Source organism: Trachurus trachurus (assembly GCF_905171665.1).
Source record: "Trachurus trachurus genome assembly, chromosome: 20".
In the NCBI taxonomy this organism is placed as follows: Eukaryota; Metazoa; Chordata; class Actinopteri; order Carangiformes; family Carangidae; genus Trachurus; species Trachurus trachurus.
This window is the reverse complement of record NC_139911.1, coordinates 7,886,727-7,912,897: the sequence shown is the minus strand read 5'-3', so window position 1 is coordinate 7,912,897 and position 26,171 is coordinate 7,886,727. Positions and strand designations below refer to the sequence as shown.

Here is a 26,171-nt window from a genome sequence, read left to right as displayed (position 1 = left end):
AAACATTAGAAAGATTTAAACTCGATAGTATACTCCTGTGATTTCTGTGGTTTGTTTGATGAATCCATTGTACATTTATTTTTTCATTGTTTATATTCTCAATTCTTTTGGTTGAATGTACAAAACTTTCTGGAAAAGAAAACTGGTCATTCAATTCATCTACATGAAAAGGACATTTTCTTCTTCTTCTTCTTCTTATCTTATCTTATCTTATCTAAACTCTTTGTATATTTATCTCTAAACAATACTGTTGTGCCAAGGGAAGAGAAATAACGTCTCTTCCCTTGGCACAACAGTATTGTTATGTACATAAGTGTTAATAAAGTTTTTTTTTTTTTTTAAAGGTTCAACTATATTATATTAATTTAAATGAATACAAATATACTATTAAGTATGCATTTTAAAAAAATATTTTTTTTCTATTCTTACCTTCAAAAAACTAATAATTGCTGCACCACTGTCTTGTATCTTCTAAATACAACTTATCTCTTGCATTCCCCGGTTTCTACATTTCTGCATAAACATTTTGATATTTGTTATATCTTATGAATAAATATTGGGCTAAACACACTAAACTTACTGACTCCAAAGGTTTTTGTAAAATGAATAGCCTGGAGGGCAAATTCTCATGGCCAATAAAACTGAGTTAAGGTGGACTGCCTCCGCTGGAGATTGGCTGTAATCAAAGTACACACCTACATCCCTGCCCACACCCACAGGTGCCACTATATACAGCCGCCTGAAGGGGAGCGCGCAATTTTTGAAGTTAATTGGCTCACCTCAGTTTGCCCCTCATCTCCTGTGGGTTTGTCCTGCTGGAATTCAGGCAATTTTAGCAACAGTACTTGACTGTATCTTGTTTTTTGTTTTTTGTTTTTTCTCTCTCCCTCTTGCAATTTAATTTTTTTATCAAAAGAGATAAAAATCTGAGGAATGGCAGACTGGAAGGCGCAGATAAGTTACAACTACAACCCCTCCTACCATGCCTACGCCTACGGCCTCGTGTACCAACCTGCGGCCGAGCAGAGCCACGGGGGCCTGGGCTGCTGGGGCGACGCCGCGGTCACCGACCTCAACAGCTACAACGCCGGGGTGACGCAGGCCTACTACGCCGCCGCCTCCAGCACCACGACCACCACCACCACGACCACCAGGACCAGGGAGGAGTCTCCACCCGGCAGCCCGGAGCAGCACGCTGTGAGCGGCCATCACCACTACCAGACCTCCTCCCCCGGGGTGGTTTATCTCGGCGACCCCCAAGCGAGTCGCCTGCTCCTGGCCAGGCCGCACCGCGCTGCCTACGACCCCCACACCCGGCCCAACGGGGTCCGGAGAGCCGGGAGCGACTCGACCAGCGACTCGGAGGCGCACACCTCACCAGGTAAGGACCTGGCTGTGACCTCTACCAAAATTTTCCAAAGGAGCTGCTGCTTTTTAGAGAAATTTAATCAATCAAAGTGTGTGGCAAATTTCACATTTTGATAATAAATGCATCAATGTGTCTGCACTAAGATCTAGCCTATATTTGGATATTTGAGACAATTTCTTCCTCTTAATTGGCCACTTTGTTACATTGACTTCCATCTTGATTTGATATTCTAGGCCTTTTCCAAATATTCCCCAACTTATTTACTTTTTTTTTTTTTATATAGCTATGATTATATTCATGACAATAGGCTTTATGCACAGCTCCACTACTTCCTGAACTTTAGCCAGATCCATTATTTCCTGTCTAACGTTATTGGACCAACTAATTAATCCAGGTGTGCCTGACCATTGTTGTGAGGTCAGACACACCTGGATTAATCAATTGGTCCAATAATGTAAGACAGGAAATAAACGAGCTGGCTTATTTCAGGAAGTAGTGGAGCTGTGCATAAAGCCAATTGGCCACTTTGTTACATTGACTTCCATCTTGGTTTAAATAAATTGTATTCCACATATTCCCCAACCTATTTACATATTTTACTGTTTATATTCATGACACTTTGAGACTTGTACCAATGCAACAAACTAAATTAATAAAACAAATGAGGTTCATCTTGATGTTCCTCTTATTATGGTCTTAAAGGGATAGTAGCATTCTTTTTAAAGTGGGGTTGTATGATCTACAAATAGCCCCTAAGCACTTTAATTGCAGTAGAAGACTCTCTGCACTCCTCCCGTTAGCAACGCCAGCCCATAGCCCTGCCTAGAGATTTACAACACACAGTGTTGTGAACAGACCCAAAGAAACAGCCTATTTTCACAGCCTAAAAGAGGTTTTACCTGGGGGGAAAAAATACACAGTTCCATTGTTCACTATAATACCATTTTTTTCCAGCCCTTCAAAGTGCAGGAAAAACGCAGAGATGAAAAAATGCTACTATCCTTTAAATTCTACTGAAAAACAAGAGCCCATACTTGGACACAAGTCTGGTCTTATCCCTTTTGACCATATAGAGTTGTGCTCACTTGAGTCGTTGTTTGCCGTCCGTCTCTCAGAGCCATGGGTTTCTAGTAGCACCAGCAGCAGGGAAGGAAGCCTGCCCCAGGCCGACCCCGCTACCTGGACAAAGAAAGAGTTGGAAAACGACGAGGCATGTGGCCGGAGCCCCACCGCCAGCAAGGACGTCTCCAGCTCCGTGGTGGAGGAGCCGCAGACCTTTGCTGAGATAGGGAACAACAAGAGAACCAACATCACCTCTCTACATGTACCCTTAACTGCCCCGAACAAGCCGAGCACTAACGCCCCTAAAGGAAAGGTCCGGGCTGCCTTCTCGGAGAGCCAGATGAACGCCCTCGTCCAACGATTCAGTGTTCAGCGGTACCTCACCCCAGCTGAGATGAAGAACCTGGCTGAACTGACGGGGCTGACCTACAAACAGGTGAGGACATTTGACAAGAAGCAGCAGCAACAGCAGCGAAACTGAACTCAGGTCTTCTGTAGGATCAGCTGGGCTCTCCTCCATCTTGTTTGCAGGTGAAGACTTGGTTTCAAAACCGAAGGATGAAGCTGAGGAGGCATCAGAAGGACACCAGCTGGGTGTCTGAGCGCTACACGATCAACAAGGACGGCCCAGTGCATGGAGCCATATACGCCAACATCCCCTCACATATCCCATCTGTAAGTAGCTCCCTTTATTTGTGCTTGATAAAACTTGTTGGTATGCATACATATCCTTCTTCATTATTGCAGGATTCAAGAACAGTGAGTGTGCACGTTACTTTTTACACATATATTGTGATAATTTGATAGCCTGACAAGCCAGACTATATCATTAAAATGTATAGTCTGGCAACCACTGGTAGACCGCGGTTCAATCCAGGGGGCGGGATGAAGGCTGTCTTTCAAACTGCCTCTGCACGCAATAGGGTAGAGCTACGACCAATCAGAGCAAAGAGCAGGATGACATTAGCCTGACAAGCCAATTAAAATGTGTGTCGCCATCGCGTTAAGGCCGCCCAACGACTCTCTAAACAGATGGAGCGCTGTGATTGGTGAACACAATCGGTGTTCGAGACTCAAAAAGTTCCTATGGCTCGTTTCTAGACCCACCTACGCAGCAAATATATTTGCTGCCGCTAGGGTGCAGCTAGATTTCTAGGCTAACTTTTTACACGTATATTGTGGTGATTTGATCAGGGTTCTTACGGATCCTTAAAAAGTCATTGAATTCATTCATCTAAAAACAAGGCCTTAATTGGCATTAAAATGTCTTAACATTTTTAAGACTTTTGAAAAATTGATTTAACACATGGTGAGTGGTATTTTATGGTTGTAATTAGTCTCAAATCTCAAAATAATTGGTAACATTCCGACATAAAGAAGTTAGTGGCGGCCGTCAACGCTAAATTTCTCACCGCCACCAGCTCCCGAGTCAGTGTTTTTTTATTTTTCAGACTTTTTATGCATTTATTTTGAAAGGACAGCTGGAAAGAGACACAATCCAATGTTCATGTAGCAGTCACTTTACCTTGGATCACATAGGAAAGTGGGTAAAATAACCCTATGTAATTGATGTGGTGTTTTTTTTTCTTTTTTCTGCATTTGTGTTTATTATGAAGTCGGTCTTAAATTTCATTTCAAGTGGCTTTAAAAAAGTCTTAAAGTCTTAAATTTAACTTGGCTTAAGCTGTAGGAACCCTGTTGATACTGCAATTGTGTCTTGCAGTATCAGGGAGAGGCCCAGCCCCAGCTCAAGGAGCATTACAACCAGCACATGGTGGAGGCAGCCTTGAAGAAGACGGCTCCACAGAACCTGGCCTTCTACTTGGCGGCGGTGGGCGGAGCCGCTGGACCGGCTGGATACCCCACCTGGTCGCCCAATTCACCCCAGGCGGCGGTGCCCACCCGGCCCCCCCAGCCAACCGGTCCATGGTCCATGCCCCCAGGTGTGAGCCACTATGAATACAGCGCCAATGCATTCAACGCGGCATCTGCGAACAACACTGTGCACGATCTGAGCTTTGAAACCAAAGACGAGGAGCCCGTCAACAGCTGAAGGTCTTTAGACGCAGCAACAGTACATGACGCCAGCCTGTAGTTGATGTTTGAGTTGATGAGCTGAAAAGCTTTTCTGTAAATGTTACCCAACAGCCATGTTTACTGTTTGTAAATGTGAATGTAGTTTGTGATTTTACTGAGGTCTTTTAATTCTTTTTTTTTTTTTCCTTTTTTTTGATGGGCTGGGTGTACATATGCTTTGTTCATACTCCTGTTCACAAGTATTTTACTGTTTGATGATCTTGAAGTTTTATTTTTATACGCAACTATTTAATGTATGTTGGTGTGTTCTTTGCGCTCGGTGATACCAGAAGGGTCCACGTTGCATGCAGTCTTTGTATTGCATTGGTTTGTAATTTTTTGGAACCGTTTGAAGGCAAAGTGCTGATACATATCTGATACGCGACACATTTTTCTATAAATACAAGTTCACTTCATCAACTTGAAATGTTGTCTTCATTTCACTCAACCATGACGGGGGTGTATCCTTGATTACACACATTCACATTTGGTGTTTGTTTTGCAATCAGCAGCTTGGAGATTAATAATAAAGTAATTGGAATTTGTATTCAAACAAATGGAAATTAATTTGTCTGGCAGCTCATCTACCATTTGCAGAGGAATTCAAAAAGCCTGATGGCTGAAGGTACAAAGGATCTTCTGTATCTCTCCATCCTGCAACAAAGAGAAAGGGGCCATCCACTACTGCTGTTTTGTTTTTGGTCCATGAAGTGGATGATCTGCGTTGTTTAGGATAGCCTCCACCATCTTCAGTGTGAACCTCTCCACCACATCCTCCAGTGAATCCATCAGGAAATCATGGTTTAAGTCTCCTGATATTATTAAAAGTGCCTCAGGATGTTTTAGTCTGTATCCTATGGAGAACTTTATATGGAACTTAGCCTTGGGTGATATGTATGCAAGTATCTTTATATGAAAAAATGTCTACTTTTTGAGTCTTTACCAGTATCTCCAGGTCAACATCACTTTCATTGGGCAGAGAGTTGATGATCCCATGATGACTGACGGCAGAAAGGACCAACACTACAGTACATCTCCACTTCCAGGCCTTCAACCTTTGCACCACCAGCACGACAACCACGAAAAACACCTCTTCATCTCAGCTGGAACAGGATAGCATCCTCCAGACTTGCTCTGTTTTCAATGAAAGAAGCTCCTCTCCCCACAGAAGTATCCATCAGTAGTTGACGAAATGCAAACAAAACATACAATAAAACAGAACAAAAATAAAGTAAAGGAAACCTCAAGAGCTACCAGACTTTGCTGCTACCAGCTGAAGCGCAAGTAGGTAAAAACTGGTTTGCACTACAGTCATTAGGACTATGAGGCAGCATCTCGCAATAAACATGTGTAAGTAGCACTTTCAGCTTAATTAGACTAGTTTTACAACTAGCTATAAAACAGCAAAAAGCCATTTCAAAGGCCTTGGTTAGAAAAAAAAAAAGAGAGATCGGAGTTGTTTGCTGGCAATATTGTATTAAAAAGCACTTTATTGAAAAGACAATATTTACAGTAGAACCAAAATCACAGTCAATGGTGACCAATAACATACAACGACAATATTGCTCCCATCACCAACGGCTCTTCAGTCTACACAGTATCATCGCTCCTTATGCACTGCAGGGTCATGTCGAGCTTAGCAGGACTTGTGCAAAATATATATTTTCTTTTTTATATTACATTTGAATAGCCTGACAATACTTGTGTATGTGTTGGTGTGTGTTGGGAGCATAATTGCCAAGAATAACTTGTACTTGCTGCTGCATAATCAGGAAAAACTACAGTATGAGTCAGCTGTCTCCATGGATATCCGGTGTCTGCGGGAAATAAAGAGTGTGTAGATAGATCCTGCCAAGCATTGATAGACCGAGAAGTAAGAACCGGAGCAGATGATGCCTTTACTGCATCACACAGTATTTATTCCACTCAATCCCTGTACCTCATTTTACATTGTACCCCTACTATACTTAATACATCCCATCCTTCCCTTCCCTTCTTACCTTTCATCCATCCATCCATCCATCCATTCATTCATTTAACTGTTTATTACTCCAACAATAATAAGCTTCTGTCAAATCAAAGTAAAAAGGCCCTGTTTCTCCTCATACTAACGCCGTAACAGGCTCATGTGTCTGTGTGTATGACTGGAAAAAGCAATAGAAGAGAATGAAGATTGTCCATGTGTGCTATGAGGAGATGTGAGATGTTTCTTTAGAGCTGTATGTGTGTGTGTGTGTTTGTATGTTATGTTTGTGCACATTTCATATCTAGTCCATCTTGAGGCTACGGTAGATGTAGCGAATAAATGCCAGCGAGGCCCAGAAGGAAACGCTGCCCAGCATCAGCGAGAAGACGAGCGCCGTGAGCAGAGAGTAGCCGAAGAACTCCGTGCTCTGAACCAGGCCGCTCATAGAGGACCGGTTCCTGTAGTAGAAAACGGAGTAGACGAAGATGAAGAGGCCCGTGGAGCCGGTGCTCAGCACGCTCCGCCACCACCAGCGGTAGTCCTCCCCCGACAGCAGGAAGTAGGTGAGGGCCACGGAGATGCAGGCGCCCACCGAGAGGAGGATGGCGAAGACGCACAGCAGGATGCCGTAGAGCGTGTAGTGCTCTCTGCCCCAGACGGTGGCAAAGATGTAGTACAGCTCCACTGAGATGGCACTGGAACGGAAAATTGATGGATAGGAATTAGTGCAATGATAATGGAGAGAAAGAGGCTTCACTTTTTAATATTTTCTAATGGGCTGGATAAATCCTGTGCTGAATTATTAGAAAAGACGACACAAAAGTATGTTTTTAGAAGTTTCAACATTTGGAGAAACCTCTCTGGGCTTAATTAATAGACATTAATCCAAAAGCTCAACAGTCCCTCAAGGATATAATGAAGATAAAATGATCTTGCATTAATTCTTGATACAACTCAACTCAAATTTTATTCTATATAGCACATTTAATAACAACCTCAGCTTCTCTTAAGTGTGCACGCAACATAAAGACAATCCAGTGCCAGCAATATAAATAACAGTTGGAAAACAATAGGGGTGTGCCAAAATTCACATAAGAATTCTCATTTAATACGATTCAGAATCAATATAAAATGTCCCAAAATCGATTTTAAAAAATTAAAAAAATTAAACAAATCTGGCTGTCGGCCTCCGTTTCCTTAGAATTTAAAAGGCAGCATGTTTAACTGCACTATTTTTTTTAAATAAAGAAGCAATTTTAATTTTGTTACTTAAGCAAAATGTGATATTGCTTTTATGCAACAGTTTCAACAATTCCATCTAAGCATGGATAAATGTTTAAAACTCAATAAATGTGAAAAAGACACTTGAGTCATTCTGTCTTGCAAAGCAGACTGGAGTGGATGAGGATCCTTTGCACACCGATGGACTGAAGCAGAAATCATTATGAATCAAATGGTTTTGAATCGCAAATCGATTTTGAATCGAATCGTAGCCCCAAAAATCAGAATCGAATCTAATTGTGAGATACTAAAAGATTCCCACCCCTAGAAAACAACAAAAATTACCAACATAAAAATTAAGACAATAAAAACAATCACTTAAATAAGGTAAAATACAAATAAAAGCATAACAGGATAAAAGGGTTTGAAAGCCAGCGAGAAAAGGTGTGTCTTTAAAAGTGATTTAAAATGCTCCAGGGTTATAAAATAAAATCTTTTCCACTCTCACCTGAACGGCAGGAAGCCGCCGATGGCCATGTGCACGGCGGCGTGTTTGTACCAGGGCTGCGTGGGGATCTGTCGGGGGATGTTGCGAGTGCGGCAGGGCGCCTGGAAGTTACCGGCTCTGTTCTTCCCCACGATGCCTCCGATGACGGTGAGGGGGAAGCCCACCAGCACCCAGGCCCCCAGCAGCAGGAAGACGGTGGTGGCCGGCAGAGCCTGAGTGGAGCCGCTCCACCAGTGGACCGAGTTCACCACGCTCCAGGTCAGGAACAGAGGAGCTGTGGAAAATGAATGGCCGAGAGGTGTTGTTTCTAATTAATCCAGATTTTGATTGATTGATTTGATTGATTTGTTAATTAAGATTCACATGACACAAGACAATATACAGTAAATACATTCATTCAAAGATGGCTAACAAGTCTACTCATAAAAATGTGTCCATAGACTCATGCAACAAAAATTTCTGCGTTTACAGGCAGTTTTTCAAAATAACCAAAACAATAACAGTAAGTAGTCTTATGTAGGATAATATGTTTTCTGTCTCCGTGTCCATGCTTTTTCAATAAATCTAGCTAGGACATGGATCTCCTCCTTGAAAAACCAACTCAACATATCACACTCGCTAAAATAAATCAAGGTTCATGGATTTCCTCAGTTCATTAGACAGAGGACATTGGAACAGAAAGTGAAATTCATCCTCCACAATATCGAGGTCACACAAAGCACATAGATGCTGCTCTTCAGGGACCTCCTTCTGGAACAAAGCTTATGAGTTTGGGCTTACTCCAAGTCTCCTCCTTCCATTGTTTCTTATGGCGTTGACATTGTTTAACTGTATTTATACACTGCCCGTCCAAAAGAAAAGTCACACACTCTAATATTTCATTGGACTGCCTGTAGCTTTGATTACAGCACGCATTTGCTGTGGCATTATTTCGATAAGCTTCTGCAATGTCACAACATTTATTTCCGTCCAGAGTTGCATTAATTATTCAAAGATCCTCAATGGGGTTCAGGTCTGGACTCTGTGGTCACATTGGACCAATTTTAGTCTCAGAAATCTCCTTAGATGTTTTATTTGCTTGATGCCAATAATTTGACCCTTCTTAAACAGATTAAAGCAGAAGTAAGTGATATATTTGTGTTAATATAAGTCTTAAATAGTTATATCTTCCGACAGCAATCACTTACATAGAGTGTTTGGACTGAAACACGGGTCTCTCAGTCACTCTGCTCTGCTCTGAGCCGAAGAGAAAACATTTATCGTATCCTACAGTTTTTATCCAATGAGGAGAGAGAACGGCATGCAGGGCTGTGTGTGCAGCCAAGGAACGCCGTGAATGTGGCGACGTAGGGACGAGGACTGTTACGGTGCGTTCAAGGAAACTCGTAGACTCGTGTTTTTCCGTCCTGTGAAGTTGTATCAGTTTGATCTGGTGCGAGTTCACGGGTCGGAAGTTACGAGTGGCCGTTATAGTGACTTTCACAGGTAAAACAGGTCGGAAAAACACGAGTGGGTTGCCTGGAACGCTACAAAGTCGTAAGTTGTGACTTGAAGCTGTAATTTACGATTTCAAAAGCCTGCCTGGAACGCAGCATTAGCGTTCTTCTCCACAACCACAGGATGCATCTTCTGACATGGTTGTTTAATAAATGAGACTGCATCAGTTAGGGTTAGATAGGTTGAAACATAGCTGAAACATAATCATCCATGCAGTAATCATCCAATGGGAGGCTCTTACTGTACCTATTAGCTTGGTTAAATCCAGGAGGTGAGGTTTTTTTTTTAATCAGACTCACCGGAGAACAGAGATGAAGTGAGGATGATGTTCCACACCCAGCGCTGCCCGTTGATCTGTGTGTAGAAGCTGCAGGAGACGTAGCCGGACACGCAGCTGGTCAGAGCGTACAGCACTATCGCAGCCGAGTTGATCGCCCCGTGTCGGTGCACGTTGAACATGCCCAACAGCGCCATGACGATGATCCCTATAGCAACCAAGAGTTAGGGTTAAGGCGAGTAGTACACTCTTGCATCTGAGTGAGTGTACATACAGTATGACCTATGTGTGTGTGTGTGTCATCATCCGTCATGATCAGGTTTCAGGTTCTCTGGTGTTCAGCACAAAGGCGGTAGCTTTAGGTTAGTGGTGTTCACAAAACCTCGTTTGTGTCGCTGTATTGTTGTGTACTTTGAGAACAAACCTGTGGCGAGGGTGAGGAACTGAGCCCCCACTCCCAGCACCGCACACAGCAGGCTTTTGTAAGGGGGAAACCTGAAGACGTCGGTGTGTATGATCTTCCAGCCATTGTCTCCCTGGTCCAGATCGTCGCAGCCGCCCTCCTCCTCCACATTGTACCTGCCGGGGGAGGGAAAGTGTTTCAAAGACAGAAAAGGCCCCCGTCTCACTTACACAACGACACTTCCTCAGAGAACGTCGATCATTTCAGCACAAACCCAGAGGCTTATTGTGACATAGGTAGTGTTTAAGACGACAAACTACTCTATTCTAGCTTTTGTTTTGTTTTGCCTCCACCTTAAAAATGCATTGCAAGAACAGTAACTGGAACCAAAGGTGCAAGAAACCTACTGTTTTTGTAGAGTTCATCAATTATCATTATCATCATTCTGTTGGAAAAAGTATTTTTGAGTGGGTCAGGCTGCTCGAAAACTCAGTGCGCACACCAGAAATGACAAAACTGCAAAGTTCTGTGCTAATACTCATGAAATTCAGTGTTATCATTACTCTAATTACAATTTTAAGCTATTTTAACCCTATGGGGTCTGAGCCTATTTTGATTTTGCCTTTATATACCACATAAAAATGTTTAAAAATGCCTATACTTGGTATCTTTTTTTTCCCAGCACAACTTCCATCTACATGACCTGATAATTATATTTTCACTTCAACCTACTTTGTTAGCACATTGGGCCCAAAAATACACAGAAATCATCAAATCCGAATTGAAAAAATATACCCTCCCTTCCTCCGACATCTCTCTGGTATATAATTATCAAGCTTATTCGACCACTTTTTCCCAACTATATCGAAAAAATGCAATGTCTGCCCCTCCCATCCCACCCCCCTGATAAATATTGTTTGTACTATCAAATAAAATATATAATCATATATCCACAGTTTTCCGTGGTCTATCAAAGTCAAATAAAAACTGGTTGAGAGTTTCAAAGCCAGAATGATCATAGGCCTTTAAGATGCAAATACTGGGCATGGACATGACATGTTGGTTGAATTTCACTTGCTGTTTGTTTTTAGCATTTTTGAGGGGCTAGCGGTCCTGCAAAACTGAAAAATGTGTAATTACATTATAAGAAATATATAAAAAATATTAATTTACTACTAATTTTTGCTTACTTACCTGGCAAAGTCATTCTTGAGGACCCGCATGAGGATGATGATGACGAAGCCGAGCAGCAGCACCACCAGCACCAGTGAGTTGATGATGGACAGCCAGTGGATCTCCAGCGTTTTGGGGAAGAACGAGTAGTCTCGGAGGCGCTCGGCTCTCCGGGCGTGAGGCAGGGGGGATTCGAACCACCGCACGCTGTAGGTGTGGGTGACGGTCAGGCTTCCTCCACCCAAACCGACCCCCCCACCCGCTGCCCCGCCCACCCCCTCCTCCAGGGGAACGGGTTTCACGTCTTTCACCGAGACGTTGGCGAAGATCACAGAGTTGCCGTTGTACTCGATGTTGAAGTCCAGATGAGTCCACAATCCCACCTGGCGGAAGAGAAGGAAGAGAGAGATGAGATGGAGGACAAGTGGATTTTAACACAATGATTACGCTGAAACAGAAACTTTGCATTAAAGGGATAGTTCAACATTTTGGCAAATTGACCGATTAACATAATCCCTATAGTTTTAGGAGGAGGTTTGTTACCTTTAATTGTCGGTGCAAGTTATTTTTAGAACAGCGGAGCAGAGCCGTGAGCTGCTCAGAGCTACGCTACGGAGGCTCATGAAATTTCTTGGTTTCCCTCATCAAACTCATCAAATACACAATCTAACAACTTCAGTTTTCGAGGTAAATTCATGCAAAACCGCTGATGCGCGTTCCCATCGGGGGCAGTTTTTCAGCAAGCAGTCTCTGCTTTTGCCTCAAAAACAACTCTGTCTCTATGTCTCGTTCTGTTATTATCTCATAGCGTGGTGAATGCGCAGGTCACAACTTGTCCACCAGAGCGTTTTGAAGTTGTTGGATAGGTAACGAACCTACTGCTATGACTATAGGGATTATGGCAATGGGCCAATTTGCCCAAATGTCAAACTATCCCTTTAAGATAAAACTTTTTTAAAGTTTTATTACACAGTACACAGTAAGTTCACATATCCCACAAACTTTCGGAGGCACAACATCTTTACCTTGTGACTGTGAGGCAGGAAGCCGCTCTCCTCGATGTATCCCACAAACCCCCAGATTGGAATATCGTCCAGGACGAATTCAAAGTAGTACAGCTCCTCGATGGCCTCACGGAGTTCATCCAGCTAACACACACACACAAACAAAACAAACCATGGATCACATTCATGTGTTTTACAGCCTCCAGTAAAAAAACAATAGTTGAATGTTTTATTTATTTATGAGGCTGCTGATGATGTTGCGACCCTGAATCAATTAAACCTCCTCTGCTACGTTTCTATTTTCTCCAGAATCCAAACCAGGTTTTTAACATACAAGGGTGCCTCTATTATCTTATATTTAAGATATGGGAAGGTTTGTATTCTACTCACAATGGATTAAACTACAATACAATACACTAGCACATACAAGAGAACAATTTACTAAAGGAAGTTGTTAATGATTAAAAATGCTTACGATTTTAGGGAAGTTGTGGCTTTAAATGGTCCTTGACTCCCAACCATTGATCAATCCATGATATGAAGCAAATTCAATTTTAAATCAAGTTTCTGAATAAATTTTAACAATCTAAATCTACTTTGACATCAGTGTATTGTCACTTTTACTTATTAGATCTGCTACTATACAGTACCGAGTCCAGTGAATCCCCTATACTTGTGTGAATAATACGCACCTGTTTCTCTGACAACGTGAGCTGACACAGAGTTTTTTTCTCCACATTCTCCCTGAATCGGATGTGATACAACGACTCTGCCATCCTGTCGCCATCCAACACTTCTCCTAGGCTCAGTGACTTGTGGTGTACCTGAAGAACAAGTGTTACAAGGTGCAAAAAAAAAAAACTGAAACAACACCTCATCATCACTGCTACTACTCTCTGTGTTGAAGCATTTTATGGCGGACAATATACTACGAGTGCTGTTAAAATGGGTGGTATACACTGTGAGACTGACTGACCTTCTGTGGTCTGCAAACGGGCAGGGTGTAGAAGTGATACGTCTCGTGGGGGTTGTGATAGGGCCCCACTTTGTTGACATAGAGAGTCACATTGTCCCCCTGCTTGTAGCCCGCCATGCAGCCCGAGAGCAAGCACAGGATCAAGATGCAGCGCAGCCCCATTGTCTTCTGGCAGCCACCAGGCAGGTGTCCAACTCCACGCTGCATGACCTGCTGCAAAGATGGATAATGCATCAGGGAAAGGTGGCCCGGGATTTAAAAACATAGACTTTTAGCTCCGAGACCCTGTATGCACCTTAGGAGATTCAATCAAAGTCAGCAGCTACAAGTCCTGTTGTCAGTCTGAGAGACAGAGGGAGAATTCCTCCGTGTGGCCCACAACGCCTTTGCACACTGATGAAAAATGTTGCCACACCACCTCTGAGTGATCAGTGATTTAATGCGTTCACACCTTAAAGTTGTGTACTTGTGATCAAATAATCCAACACACACTTTAATACCAGGTAAGTCCAGTAAGTCTTGTTTTGATGCCTAATGTGTTAAAACGGTCTCATTTTATGAATGAAATTAGCATCACAGCTTTTCTGATGGACACCCACCATCATTAGATAGGAAGTTCCTAGATAGTCTCAATAATTGTTAAGCACCAGGACTCGAATGTAGGACTTGAATTGGCAACCATCAGCAACCCTCAGTGTTAAACTGGCTCAATGGAGGCCACAAGTGAACCTGAAGCTGGGGGGAAAAGTTTGTCTCTTGGCATGACAGTGACCCAAAAGCTTTCAGACAATCTTGGACTCGGAGTGGCTTCAGGGCAGATTTCTAAAATGCCATTGAGTGGCCCAGAGGAAATCCAGACCTGAACCCCCTAAAACATCTGCGGACAGACCTGAATGAAGCTGCTGAAAGTTTTGCAGAGTTCCTCCTCACATCTAATCTGACAGGGCAGGAGAGGATCTGCCAGAATAAACAGCCAGTGCAAATCCACGTGTGCAAAGCTTGAGATTTGCACAAGAAGACTGAAGGCTGCAACTGCTGCCAAAATGACTCTTGCAAAGCACTGACTTAATAATGAATAATTTTATAAATGTAGTTTTTTTTATTTTATTAAGAATAATTAAACTGGAATTTTCTCTATAATCTTTTTTTTGGGGCTATTGAGTTTAGACAGATTGACCAAAATGCCAGTATTCATTTTAAATTGAAATAAAATGTGCATACTGTAAAGTGAAAGTGTTTTGTTCCCCCTACAGTCGAACCATTAATAAAAAGCACTACAGTTTTGCGCTAATGTCTATTATAATATTATTATATACAAAATTATATATTCACCACTTTACTGCTGCTATAGGAAGGTCAAGTGTGTCATTAAATGCAGTGCACATCCAATAAGGTGACCATAATGAGAGCCTTCACTGATGCATACGTAAAACTAATTACATTAACAGACATTAGACATTATAGTTTCATTTTAAACCTGCGCATGAAAGAGCTGCAAAAAAAAAGAAAGGAAAGAATGAGCTGTAGGCTACCTGCTTCACTGTGCTGTCACTTCAGTCTCGATGCTGCGGATCCTCCTAAACCTGTCCGTCTGCCGGATTCCTCTGCTTCAAGGCCCCGACAGTCTCCTCTCCTCTCCCCGCTGCGCTGTGAGCCGATACTGGAGCTCAGTGGAGAGATTTACAGCCAAACATCTTGGTGGAAACCTTAATGCAGCAGCGTCCCAGCGTTTCTTATGTATTCATTGCGTTATTTATTACCCGGGTACACTGGGTACTTTTTTCTTTTTTTTTACCGACACATCAGACAGTAAAGAAGAAGGATCCGACTCCACGTCACCTTAGAAATAAAAATAACGACGACTCGGTTAAGTTTTCCGGAGTGGGCGGAGAAACCAAACACACACCTCCCCCCGGGTTGCACCTTATTCGCAGCGGGTGTCTTTATCTTCTCCTAAAGTATCCGACGCAGGTTTATTTTCGTGCTTGAACGCGAACAAAAACAACATTTACACGGTCTGCATCCCCTGCACGAACGACTCTATTATTTTTGCTCTATTGACCGGATTTCCTTCAACCTCAATGAACCAATCCTGTGGTCTCACAGCACTTCCTTGTTACAGCTCAGACCAGCTCATCGCACCGGCAACATCGATGCGCACTTCTTCAGGGGCTTTGGAAATGTGCTCGAGAAGTCAAATAAGGTGATAAGGTTGAGATTATTTGCTTTATTATTATTTATTTATAAAATGGTGGAAACTGCAATGCAATGCAATATGTTGAACTGTAAAGAGTCCTAATGAGATAAAGTGCCTTGGATTTGTGTTTCCTATATATATTTCATATGTGTTTATTTTCTGTTATATGAACCTTGTAGATTTTATTTATAAAAATTGGTGCCTTGTGGGAAAAAAAGACGAATGCAATATAAGTTCCTATTGTAGCCTATGTAAGTAGTACTACTTGAAATTTACAATGAAGTTTGTTAGAAATAAAAAATAAAATAAAATAAAAACATCACAATGACACAACATTTATATAACAGGACTGTTGAAGTTAAATATAATTACTTTTTTTTTTTACTTGATTATATTTTGTACCGTCCTGTATCTCACCTTTCTTTATCCATCTTGTCTCTGAGAGTAATGTAAAACCTTTTTACATTAAAACCTTTACATTTCTTCTATGACTCTATAAGACAAAAATTGTTTAGTAAAGTAGATCCAAATAACGAATTTGTGTGGTTGGATGATGCTGAGAAGCTAAAACTTCTTTTTCATTTGAATATTTTTGCATTTTCTTTATTTCTTGAAAAGGCATGGGCAATGAGACGAAGAGCAATATATAGTTGAGTACTGAAATTGATCTTAAGTTGTTTATTTATGTCACACCTGTGTGGCAGGTAACACCAACAGGAAGGACTGTCTAGTTTTTGTTTTTTGTATTTGTTATTGTGTCTTGTAATCTCATGGGATGGGCCACAGTGGTGGCATGACACGAAAATAAAACATTCATTCATTCATTCATTCATTGTACGTGTGCACAAAATCAATAACTTTGGACAATGTTTAGTAGGAACCATAGACTGTAAAGGTAGGAACTGGTTCCAGAGTGGATCGAGTATTTATGCAATGTACTACTGAGAAATGATTCTGGGTGTGCAAGGAAAATGGGAAATTATTATTTTAAAATGGGAATTGTGAATTAAAAGTTGAGGGGCCTTTAGAATACATTGTAATGCACCAACATTGAGAATAACTCTAAATAATTTTCTCCATCCTACTTTTCCCTGTTTGAGGATCTTGATATCACCCGTGTGTGGCAGCAACAGGCCTTTGTTGCCTCTCCTCTGCAGCAGAAGTCAACAGAAGAAGAGGAGCAGCGCTGTGCTCGACACATCGACTCGTGATGCCTGTCATTCGTTTTCCCGCGAAACACACAGTTCATCGCGCGGAGACACCGGGCGGAAAGCAGCTAAAAACTAGAGATTAACAGCTAACTGGTGAGTTAATTACACACAGTTAACCGGTTTAATCCAGTTCAACATCTAATATAAGGCGTCAGTAGTTGCTAAGTGCTAATAGCTCATGTTTGTAGCCTATACGTGTATTTTTGTTAAAATCTTAGCTCTGTCGCTCTCTGCAGCTCTGCAGCCTGTCCTGACTTTGCAGCTAAGTTAGCTAACTCTTGTGATGTGGTTTAACTTTTAATGCACATATTTAACATATAGCTGTCTCTACATATAACCAATCAGTGCGAGTAGTCTAAAATAATTGCAACAAAACACTGTAAACAGAAGATATTTTAACTACCGTATCAAGTTGTGTATTGTCCCTGCGTTGCGTCACTTATAGGGACGCGTGGAGAGCTACTGTGTGTGTGTGTGTGTGTGTGTGTGTGTGTAATATAAACATGTGGGTTATGTAATTTACAGACGTGATACCACAATGGGAATACACGGACTTTCCAAGCTGATTGCTGACCAGTCCCCTGGTGCCATTAAGGAGCAGGACATCAAGAACTACTTTGGTGAATGTGTTTTCCTTTTACATTGATGATGTCACTGGGGTAAATTGATTGAATGGTGTATCAGGTGATTATTGGATGTAACAAAGATGGAGGATGGGTGAAAACAGAGCATCATAATTTGCATAAATGACAGCCATGCTGCACTGTTGATGGTTATTTTTATTATGAATGAAGTGTGGGACCCAGCTGCAGTCAACCTGTCATTTGTCATAGTGGTGTAGTTGTAATTTCAAAATAAAAGTTCAGTTTTTTATTGTTTTACTTGTATAGACAAAATGTTCAGACTTTTTATTGATTCTTTGGTAAATGCAGCACAGAGCACCAGCCCTGCTCTATTTTATCTTATGCAAGTTCTAACTTAAAGCAGAAGTGAGTGATATATTTGTGTTAATATAAGTCTTAAATAGTTATATCTTCCGACAGCAATCACTTACATAGAGTGTTTGGACTGAAACACGGGTCTGTCAGTCACTCTGCTCTGCTCTGAGCCGAGGAGAAAACATTTATCGTATCCTACAGTTTTTATCCAATGAGGAGAGAGAACGGCATGCAGGGCTGTGTGTGCAGCCAAGGAACGCCGTGAATGTGGTGACGTAGCGACGAGGACTGTTATGGTGCGTTCAAGGAAACTCGTATTTTTCCGACCGTGAAGTGGTACCAGTTCGATCTGGTACGAGTTCACCGGTCGGAAGTTACGAGTGGCCGTTATAGTGACTTTCACCGGTAAAACAGGTCGGAAAAACACGAGTGGGTTGCCTGGAACGCTACAAAGTCGTAAGTTGTGACTTGAAGCTGTAATTTACGATTTCAAAAGCCTGCCTGGAACGCAGCATTAGCGAAAACGACCGGACCACTCACTTCTGCTTTAAGGGCAGAGAGTGAGACCACAAACAAATAAATACTTACATTTAATGCACTTATTTTGAAAAACCCTGAAAACGTACTAAATACATAGTAAAAACCATATACTGTATATTGATCACATCTGTGCTGGGCAAAGTAATCATCACTATAAGCCGCAATAAAAACACTTATTTTACCATTTCATTTCTCAAGCAGATTAATTAACATTTTATTTAACAATATTAATATAAAGCAATACAATAGAAAACTGTACTATTACTCAGATTTAAAGATAAAAACACAAACTCCCTCAAACCCGGTCTGAATGGTCATGGTGACAGCAGTGAAGGATGTGATAGTGATACATTTCTGCAAGCGAAAGACTAACAGAATTTGTATTGGAATAATTCACAGGCAGAAAAATTGCGATAGATGCCTCCATGTGCATCTACCAGTTCCTGATCGCTGTGCGACAGGATGGCAACGTGCTGCAGAATGAAGACGGAGAGACGACAAGGTACAACCCCCCACACACAAATAACACACTGTCAAAAACCAGACCCAGAATGTAATTATAGACAGTAATAGATACATATACATGATGCATGATGTATTTGCCACCTGGCGTCCTTCTTCTGCAGCCACCTGATGGGAATGTTTTACCGGACAATCCGCATGCTGGAACACGGCATCAAACCCGTGTACGTGTTTGACGGAAAGCCACCGCAGCTCAAGTCTGCAGAGGTTGGTACAGACTCAGACTTCCCCCGATAGCCAAATGTGATGGCAATTAACCTCTATCTGAAAAGACAGTTTAAAGGCATTCATTTCTGTAACTTTTTATTTGCTCTACTCGTTCATTTAGAATAATCAGTAGTTTTATTTTTGTAAATTGTGTCTTCTGTCTTTAACTTATCTGTGTTTGTTCTTCTGTTCACCTCCAGCTGGAGAAGAGAGGGGAGAGGAGGGCTGAGGCTGAGAAGTTACTCGCTCAAGCTCAGGAACTGGGTAAAGTTAATGATTTTTGCATGATTTGATTTAGGCAAAATGTAGTAGAGATTGATTAATTTAAGTCTAATATCTGATTTTATTTTCTCGCCCTCAGGGGAACAAGAGAATATCGACAAATTCAGCAAGCGTCTGGTGAAAGTCACCAGGCAGCACAACGATGAGTGCAAGAACCTGCTGACCCTGATGGGAGTGCCGTACATCGAGGTCAGATTAAAAGCTGTTTTGTTTTTTTTTACTGCAGTTTCACATTTTCCATGAAGAGATGTGTCATAGAAATCGGTTACAACTGAACAGGTTTGGGTAAATTATTGTTTAATGGACTTTGATGTGTTTTTTCGTGTGGCAGGCGCCGTGTGAGGCCGAGGCCAGCTGCGCCGCTCTGGTTCAAGCAGGGAAGGTGTTCGCCACGGCAACAGAGGACATGGACGGGCTGACCTTTGGTACCAACGTCCTGCTCAGACACCTCACTGCCAGTGAAGCAAAGTAATGATCATTAATATTTATTGATTCTGCAATTAATATATTAAAGGGATAGTTCAACACATTGCCATAATTCCTATAGTCATAGCAAAAGGTTCGTTACCTTTAATAGTCGGTGCAAGCTATTTTTAGAACGGCGGAGCAGAGCCACGAGCTGCTCAGAGCTACCCTACAGAGGCTAATGGGATTTCTTGGTTTCCCTCATCAAATACACAATCCAACAACTCCAAAATGCTCTGGTGGACAAGTTGCACATTCACCACTCTATGAGATAATAACAGAACGTTATGAGATGGAGTTGTTTTTGAGGTATTTTCAGAGACTGCTTGTCGAAAAACTGTTCCAACGGGAACGCGCATCAGCGGTTTTGCATGAATTTACCTTGAATTATTGGATTATTGCAATGGGCCAATTTGCCAAAATGTTGCAAAAAAAATGCAACTATCCCTTTAAGGAGGAATCTTAAGCATATTATGACAGTCCAGTCTTGTTGTTGCATAGTTGCATGTGCAATGTGCATTGTGATGTTTTTAGTTTAACAGCAATGTTGTTATTTATGGTATTGATAATACATCAATGGTTTATTTGTTTCAGGAAACTTCCCATCCAAGAGTTCCACTTCAGTCGTATCCTGCAGGACATCGGCCTAACCCATGAGCAGGTAACTGTTTTTTCTGACTCCGCAGATGAAACAAAGTGAAACAGTAACTGTAAACCCATGTGCACCAGGAGTGATATTTAGCTCTTTGTGTTGTGTTAACTGCTTCTTCTTCTTTCCTTTGTCCATCCCAGTTCATTGACCTGTGTATTCTGCTGGGCTGTGACTACTGTGGCACCATCAAAGGGATCGGCCCAAAGAGAGCCATTGACCTGATCAGACAGCACGGCAGCATCGAGGAGATCCTCGACAACATCGACTCCAGCGTGAGTTCTGATATTCGCTTTAATCCTGCAGTTGAACCAGAGGAACAAAAAGACTTTGGTTCTGATGTTCTCCATCTTCCCGCCAAATCAGACTCGAATTTCTAATGCTTCTTGTGTTAAATATTCAAATTATATTCAAATCTTTAATCTGTTTTGTCCCGTGTCCACTAAAGGGCCTTCCAACCAAATCTATTATGTAACATTTGCAACAGACTTAAGTTTTACTGACTCAATATAAAACTTAAAGAAGGGAAATGGAAATATCATTAGATTAGATTCGATAAAAGAAAAAGAAGGTGTGATTGTAATGTGGGAACATGTAGGTGCGCCTCACCCAAATAAACGGACAATTAAAAGAACTCCGCTCGTAAATTTGAAGCTGCAGCTCTACGTCACGCACATCAACAACAAAACTGTTTCCACCTTCGAATATTCTCATTTGTAAAATAATTTAAATTCTGTTCGAATAGCTGAGTTCGTTCTGACGGCCCTAGTTCTGATTGTGTTCATGTCTTCCTGGCCCTCCTGCAGAAGCACCCTGCTCCCGAGGACTGGCTGTTCAAAGAGGCCAGAGGTTTGTTCCTGAAGCCGGAGGTGGTGGATTGTTCCACAGTGGACCTGAAGTGGACCGAGCCAGACCAGGAGGCGCTGGTCCAGTTCATGTGTAACGAGAAACAGTTCAGGTGAGACAGACAGCAGCAACACACTCAACACGGGAGATTCATCTGCTTCGCTCTGCTTATTCAGCTCTCCCTGCACCAATGCTGATGTTGTCATAGTGACTGAACGGTTGTACAGCGTTTGACCATCTGGAGGCAGAGTTTATCACCAAGCGCTTTTGAATGTTACATAACACAAGGGTCCACTGCATAAACCATCTGTATTAAGAGCTGCTTTATTATCACTTATCTCCATTTTCTTCTCATGTTTTAGTTGCTGTGTCACTTGTTTATCGCTTTAAATGCCTCCACATTATTTTTTAGCTGTTTTTAATAGATTTGAGGGAAACTTTTAATGAAATTTACACTGTGCAGAGGATGGAGAATGGAATATAGCTTTTTTTATTGATGAATGTATTTGTGTATCTCTGTGCAGTGAGGACAGGATCCGTAATGGTTATAAGAAAATCCTAAAGAGTCGACAGGGCAGCACTCAGGGACGACTGGACTCCTTCTTCTCTGTCACTGGATCTCTGTCGTCCAAACGAAAGGTACGTTAACATAAACTTATGTCTTGTTTCTTTTTTTAAGTGAAACTTAACTGTATTTTTATGCTTTCTTTTGGCATTTTCCACATTGAGTTGAAGTACTGGAAGAAAATGTTTTAAATTGAGATGTTCATATTAAATTGTGGTGGTTTTTTTGCTCAATATTTTTTTGTCACTCACCATTATTTATCAACCATAAATATGCATCTACTGTGGGTTAGGGTTTCACAGATGCTTTTATTTTGAAAATATTTCAACAGATTAATGAAGTTTAAGCATTTCCCACATCATATGTTTCTTGTTATGTTGTTTGATGTTATAAAAACTGTTTAACTCATTCATTATGTTTCTTGTGTCTTGAACAGGAACCGGAGATTAAAGGATCAGCAAAGAAAAAGCAGAAGACTGGAGCTGCAGCGAGCAAGTTTAAGAGAGGCAAATAGACCGAACATATGGATCCGTGATTCGTTTGAAAAGTTATTATTCTAACAAATTACAGCTGCTTAAAAGAACGAGTGACGAGATCAGAGCTCGAGTTCAAGCTGGAGCGATCTGCAACACAGCAGGTTGTGTGTGTAAAGATGAGTTGGAAAAATGTTATTATCGACCAAATGTGGTATTTGGAACAATACAAGCTAGCGTCTGTTTTAGTGAGTGTCTTGTCTGTTTATTTTCTGTTTAAAAAATAAAAGTATGGAAGTCTTTTTGTACACCGACTTGTCACTGGACTTTGATTTGCTCATATCATATATATACAAAGGATTTGTCTAAAAGGGAAAAACTAAAATATCACATTGACAAAAAATATTGAGACAAAATATTTAGAGAATTTAGTTTAAACAATGTTGGTAATGATTTCAGTCCAACCCTCTCCTCTGCAGATCCTGAAACAGCTGTTGCGTCCGTGAGGCTGAGCACACGCATCATGGCTGCCGCTTCCTTTTTCCTCTTCCTCCTTTGAGGACTTAATTGGCCGAATATCATAAAACCATTTCTGAAACATAGGTGATTTGCATTTTAAAAGCAGCATATCAGTTTTCCCTTGCCTGAAGAGGCTGCCAGCTGCCTGTAAACGGAGATCCTGCTATACAGTAGCACCGTTTATGCAGAATTGTACTGTGGGTTTTTTGTTTTGTTGTGTTTTTTACATAGCATGCTGCTGTTCTGAGATCATAAGTATGTAAAATCTACAACCTCAACCCAGCTCTCTGACTCCCTCCTCTGCCAATTTATGTAATTGTGCATACACATACTGTAGGTTAATACTCTGTATAGTCTGCTTGTGTCCGACTTCAGGTTTACTCAATTTAATATTTGATGAGTCAATTTTTTGCCATTAAGTATCACAACCCAGTGTGTCGCCTCCCTGTCAGTCATCACAGTAATAATGTTAAGTGCTACTTCGAACAGAAACCATCTGGCTCTATCTAAAAATGTATTTATATAATTTTTCTTTTCTCATCCAAGAAGAGCATTGTTTAAGAATAGCATACTCGCATATTTAAATGTAATTTTCCAGGAACATGAAGATGTTTCCAGAGAATTTTTCCCTCAGTCTGACTTTAGGTGAGCAGAAAGTGATAAAGAGGAGCAGGGCGCAATGTTTCCTTTCAGGACTGACAGGGTCATTTGCATGTCCCTCCTCTGATATGTTTAGCGAGTGCGACAGGAGCTGAATGAGAGTTGCTCTTTGAGCTCCATGCAGGTCTGGAGGAATTTCACTTCACTCCCTATTACATCTTCATGGACTCCTCACTGTTTGAATCAGCTCTGTTGAGGATCTAGAGCCAGAAATTACCTGCAATTTTTAAATCACACAGGTGAGTGCTGCAGACTTGGGGTTTCTATGTGTTTTGGCGTTTCTTTTTTTTTTTGTGTAACTGTTTCTCTTCGTGTGATGAGCTGATCTTGTCTGGTTCCCACCGCCGCAGTTTCAACTCATGGCATCTGAACGGACTGCAGCCAAGAGGGCCAATCTGGTGGCCGCCCGGCTGCAGTGGAGCCTCCAGGATCTACCCGAGAGCCTCACAGGTCAGGATACAGACACTCATGTCATGATACAAATGCTAAGATAATGTTGGGTTTGTCAGGTTGTGATGTGCTGAACTGAAATCAAGCAGTGTTGCTGGCAATTTTGCAAAAATAATTTCCAAATACTGCTATTGTAAAGTAAAAACTAAGTATAATTGATTTTTTCCAACTTGTCGTAAGATGTGGTAAAACAAATCAAAGGTCAAGTATGTTATGATGAACAGTCCTTCCACACAATAACTGTTTTCATTTTTAGAAAACATTGACTCTCGGTGAAAGAAATGGGAGGAGCAGGAATACAGATGATGTTGAAGCAATATTCAATTTGCACACAATTTAATATGTGGAATTTACATCTGTTTTATCTTTGAGCAATTGACTTATCCTGTAAAATCAAAATTGTTATTGACCGGACAAGTTAATAGAGAGCCGAGTGACAAATTGAATCGAAGGCAACTGGACTTGTATTTGTCTAGGAAGATGTTTTCTGTCTTATCCAAGGGGCTTCATCAGTTCGCAACACATCGGTCTGACAATTCCTCACTAGTTGGAGAAGTCCAATTGCCTTCGATTCAATTTGTTGCCCAGAGATAACAATGACCTGGATAAATGAGAAAATTCATAAAGACTGAGAGCTTTAACTTTTAGCATGAGGTTTTGTTTCGTTATGTACGTAGGTATAATATTGAGTGTACATAGTAGAAGTGGAGACAGGTGGAGCAGGTCAGTCAGCTCTCAGTAGGAACCGACTGCTTCTATCACTTTATGTGTTTGCTGTCAGTGGCTTATCGTCACAGGCCTCATTTTAATTTATCAAATCATGTCCACCACAGGAAGTCTGATCCAGAACAATGTCAGTAAATGGCTCAACACCGCTGTAACTGAGTGAGTATACACACATGAGGAAGAGTAAGTTTAGTACTGAATGATGATGTGTAATAACATAATGTTCTGTTTACTTCAGAGTAAATTTAATTTTAAAGGACTTCATTACCCAGAAATCCTTTGTAAAAGAGTCACTGCTATTCTCTGACCTATTCTGAAAAGAATACATGACATGCTTACCTAAAATGTGAAGTGACAACAGGATCAATAATCAATCTTTTGCCTTTAAAAACTATTTAGAAAGTCAGTAATTAAACTTTTTCATACCAAGTGCATTTGCCAAATAAGGCATAACTAATGAATAGATATCAGTTTGTCTTCCATAGAAACTCTATCTATGAACAATCTCAGTTTCTTTATAGTTCTTGTGTCTTTGTTATAATTAATTGGATGGCACAGTTCAGTTCACACACCAAACCAAATGTTTATGTGGCATTATTGCACTCTATATAAACTCTATCAGAAAGTACTGCCCACATTGTATACGTACTCTGTCCCTCCTTCTAATAAAACTTGTCCTGTGTTGCAGGGAAGATGCAAAACAAAAGCTACGTGGAGCTGCAGGTACGAACAATGGAAATCCTTCTCATTCTGTTTTAATAGTGGAGAGGCGATTGTTTTATTTTTCTCTGAAGACTTTCGTCCTCTTGTCTCTTTTTGTGTGATTTTGTGCTGCACGATGGTGAGTTATCCAGAGCACTTGTGTAATCGTGTTGTCAGCTTTGTAGTGAGTAGAATGAGATGAGGCAACGTTTTCTAGTTAATCTGTGAGTAAGTAAAAGACTGACCCGCTAAAACAATGAAGTATATTGTATTATACAGTAATTAGTGCATGTACTTATTATATGAAGAGTACAGTAGCTCTTATGTAGAGCCTAGTAGTAGTATGATAGTAGTTACTTTCCATTTAAATATACAGTTTAGCTACAGTCTAATAAATTATCATCACTCTTTCTCTAACTCTACTTTCTCAATTGATTTGAGTGACATTAATATGGCAATGTGAAATCAAATGCCATGGTTTGATGAATATATTCATGCTGTGTTGCTGAACAGTGTGTGTTATCTAACTTTCTCCGAGCCAAGCCCATTCAAACAGCATGCAAATGGTGTTGGACAAAACCATGAAACCATGGACTTAGCAAATTGTTTCCATTGCCTAAGTTGCGTCTAATCTTCCCCCCAACGTTTAGCGTGAAGCATGGCTGGCAGGTCGATCTGTTGCACAAC

At 41.2% G+C, this 26,171-nt stretch overlaps 3 protein-coding genes across 4 annotated transcripts; 2 read left to right on the top strand and 1 right to left on the bottom strand.

Annotated features, from left to right (window-relative positions):
- Positions 1–933: 933 nt before the first annotated feature.
- On the top strand, positions 934–4,484 carry nanog (nanog homeobox; the record flags this gene model as incomplete). Its single annotated transcript, XM_083995261.1, has 4 exons — positions 934–1,381; positions 2,485–2,867; positions 2,963–3,106; positions 4,155–4,484. The coding sequence occupies 4 exons, from the start codon at positions 934–936 to the stop codon at positions 4,482–4,484; spliced, it is 1,305 nt and encodes a 434-aa protein (XP_083851387.1).
- A 1,566-nt stretch (positions 4,485–6,050) lies between these two features.
- Positions 6,051–15,562, bottom strand: tm9sf1 (transmembrane 9 superfamily member 1). Of its 2 annotated transcripts, none has more exons than XM_083995412.1 (9): positions 15,065–15,562; positions 13,533–13,745; positions 13,249–13,380; positions 12,578–12,700; positions 11,574–11,935; positions 10,401–10,555; positions 9,999–10,184; positions 8,203–8,476; positions 6,051–7,168 (listed from the first exon to the last, which is right to left on the bottom strand). In XM_083995412.1, exons 2-9 carry the CDS (start codon positions 13,737–13,739, stop codon positions 6,775–6,777), a joined length of 1,833 nt encoding a protein of 610 aa, XP_083851538.1. In that variant the 5' UTR covers positions 13,740–13,745; positions 15,065–15,562; the 3' UTR covers positions 6,051–6,774. The 2 variants fall into 2 exon arrangements, with proteins under 2 accessions (XP_083851538.1, XP_083851539.1); XM_083995413.1 differs by having other exon boundaries at positions 13,533–13,742.
- A 1,395-nt stretch (positions 15,563–16,957) lies between these two features.
- On the top strand, positions 16,958–22,741 carry fen1 (flap structure-specific endonuclease 1). Its single transcript, XM_083995918.1, has 12 exons — positions 16,958–17,033; positions 17,466–17,560; positions 18,818–18,920; positions 19,045–19,147; positions 19,348–19,411; positions 19,509–19,618; positions 19,761–19,897; positions 20,489–20,555; positions 20,687–20,818; positions 21,350–21,501; positions 21,914–22,028; positions 22,391–22,741. The coding sequence occupies exons 2-12, from the start codon at positions 17,479–17,481 to the stop codon at positions 22,466–22,468; spliced, it is 1,143 nt and encodes a 380-aa protein (XP_083852044.1). The 5' UTR covers positions 16,958–17,033; positions 17,466–17,478; the 3' UTR covers positions 22,469–22,741.
- Positions 22,742–26,171: the final 3,430 nt, after the last annotated feature.

Coding starts and splice junctions, on each gene's coding strand:
- tm9sf1 (XM_083995412.1), bottom strand. CDS start 13,739: ATGCAGCGTGGAGTTGGACACCTGCCTGGTGGCTGCCAGAAGACAATG. Junction 11,936..12,577: donor TCCTGCCTCACAGTCACAAG/GTAAAGATGTTG, acceptor CTCTTCCGCCAG/GTGGGATTGTGGACTCATCT. Junction 7,169..8,202: donor GGCGGCTTCCTGCCGTTCAG/GTGAGAGTGGAA, acceptor TTTCCGTTCCAG/TGCCATCTCAGTGGAGCTGT.
- fen1 (XM_083995918.1), top strand. CDS start 17,479: ATGGGAATACACGGACTTTCCAAGCTGATTGCTGACCAGTCCCCTGGT. Junction 17,561..18,817: donor GGACATCAAGAACTACTTTG/GTGAATGTGTTT, acceptor AATAATTCACAG/GCAGAAAAATTGCGATAGAT. Junction 20,819..21,349: donor TCGACAACATCGACTCCAGC/GTGAGTTCTGAT, acceptor GCCCTCCTGCAG/AAGCACCCTGCTCCCGAGGA.